Source organism: Kryptolebias marmoratus, unplaced genomic scaffold (assembly GCF_001649575.2).
Source record: "Kryptolebias marmoratus isolate JLee-2015 unplaced genomic scaffold, ASM164957v2 Scaffold83, whole genome shotgun sequence".
Taxonomy (NCBI): Eukaryota; Metazoa; Chordata; class Actinopteri; order Cyprinodontiformes; family Rivulidae; genus Kryptolebias; species Kryptolebias marmoratus.
In genome coordinates this window covers 19,468-21,263 of record NW_023665817.1, presented here as the reverse complement: position 1 = coordinate 21,263, position 1,796 = coordinate 19,468, and the positions used below count along the sequence as shown (strand labels likewise).

The window sequence follows — 1,796 nt, the reverse complement described above, 5'->3', positions numbered from 1 at the left end:
CCCTGAGTACCTCCCTCTGAGTACCTCCCTCTGAGTACCTCCCTCTGAGTCCCACCCTGAGTCCCTCCCTCTGAGTACCTCCCTCTGACCCCCTCTCTGACCCCTCTCTGACCCACCTCTGACCCCCCTCTGACCCCTCTCTGACCCCTCCCAGCTGACTGGGCTCTGTTTTTCTCCTGCAGGTTTGTGAAGGAGAAGAGGCCGACCATTTCTCCGAACTTTAACTTCCTGGGTCAGCTGCTGGACTTTGAGAAGAACATCAAGAGTTCTCCTGGTTCTGACGGCAGGAAATCACTCAGCGGCGATCCTCCTGCTCAGCTGAAGGAGGCGGAGCCTCTGTCCGGCCCTGAAGCCCCTGAGGGGCCCGGTTCGGCCCAATTGGAGCCCCTCTCTCTGCCCTGCGTTCTGGTCGACGCCCCGGAGAAGCTGGCTCAGGTTCTGAGCGGCCTGCAGTGTACAGACGGAACCGAGGACAGCACCCGGCTGAAGCGTTCCTTCTCTCTGGACATCAAGTCGTACGGCGATCAGGGTGGAAGCTCCGCCCACCGAGGGTTTGGTGGTTCAGGGGAGGAGTTCTACAAAGCGCCGTCCTTCAAAGAAACGAGCAGCAAGGCTTGTCAGTTCTCTCCGGTGGAGGAGGTTTCGGAGCAGTCCACTCCGGAGCAGAGCCCAGATAAGGAGGAGGTGAACGGTCCGGATCGAGCAGCGCCGCCAGCCTCCGGCGCTCCACCCAGACCGCCAGCTGCTGCTCCGAACGGTCCTTATCAGCTGCAGCGCAGCGGCAGCGTGGAGGAAACCACCACCAGCTTCCTGTTCGGACTCTCGCGCAGCCAGCAGCAGCTGACCCGACCCGGCTCTGGCGCCAGCGCCAACCTGAAAGGCTGGCACTCAGACATTCTGCTGGGACCCGTCGCCGTCTCCGCCTCCTCACTAGCGGGCAGTTGGTACCTGTCCTCTGAGTCCACACGGTTCTACTCCTCGTCCAGCATCCTCAGCGGCACCGGCAGCTTCACGCCGTACGGCTGCGGTCACGGCCTGGAGGCGGTCCGGCGCCGCAGCCGGCGGCGGGTGGGCGACAGCGGCGACTCGAGGCGAAGCTGGCACGAAGAGAGCAGCTTCGAGAAGCAGCTGAAGAGGCGGAGCTGCCAGATGGAGTTCGGGGACGGACTGACGGACGGCGGCGCCCAGGAGATGGTGAAGGTGGCGAGTCAGTCCAGCTTCTCGGGCAGCATGGAGGTCATCCAGGTGTCCTGAGGCCCCACCCACCATGTCATTATGTCATTCACCACCTGCTGAGGCTCCGCCCACACTAAAACACAAACCCTTGGGTTCTGGTGCTTTACACCGACGGTGGTCCGGCAACAGAACTCTGTCTGTGTTCAGAACTGTCCAAAAAAAAATCATCTTAAAATGGATTGAAGAGAGGTTCTGGTTCTGGTTCTGGTTCTGGTGTGTAACTCCAAGTCTGACGGAAACTAAAAACATCAAAGAACCTTTGGACTGAACTGGACCTGATCTTTCTTGCAGAGTTGGTTCTGAACCAGAACTGGACCCACCTGAACAGTGACGGGGTAAATCAGAACACCATCAGAACCAGTTTTTGTACAGTTGGAACTTTTTGTTCTATTGGTTGAACCAGATCTGATTCTGATGCTTGTAATTCCCTCTGGGTAAAGTTCTGGTTCTGACCGGGATGGGGATTCTGGACCTGAACCTCCAGGAGGTCCTGCTCATCACAGAGATCAATAAAAATATTTAAAAAACCGTAAAATTTTCAGAACGTTTTTTACTGTTTT

The 1,796-nt window shown here is 57.6% G+C and overlaps 1 protein-coding gene across 1 annotated transcript in view; it reads left to right on the top strand.

Moving 5' to 3' along the window:
• dusp16 (dual specificity phosphatase 16) overlaps window positions 1–1,771 on the top strand; it is a 5,159-nt gene extending 3,388 nt beyond the window's left edge. Inside the window, exon 5 of the mRNA XM_017405446.3 lies at window positions 183–1,771. Coding sequence (XP_017260935.2) covers window positions 183–1,254 — 1,072 coding nt within the window. The 3' untranslated portion in view covers window positions 1,255–1,771. The remainder of the gene's footprint in view (window positions 1–182) is intronic.
• The last annotated feature ends 25 nt before the right edge of the window (window positions 1,772–1,796 follow it).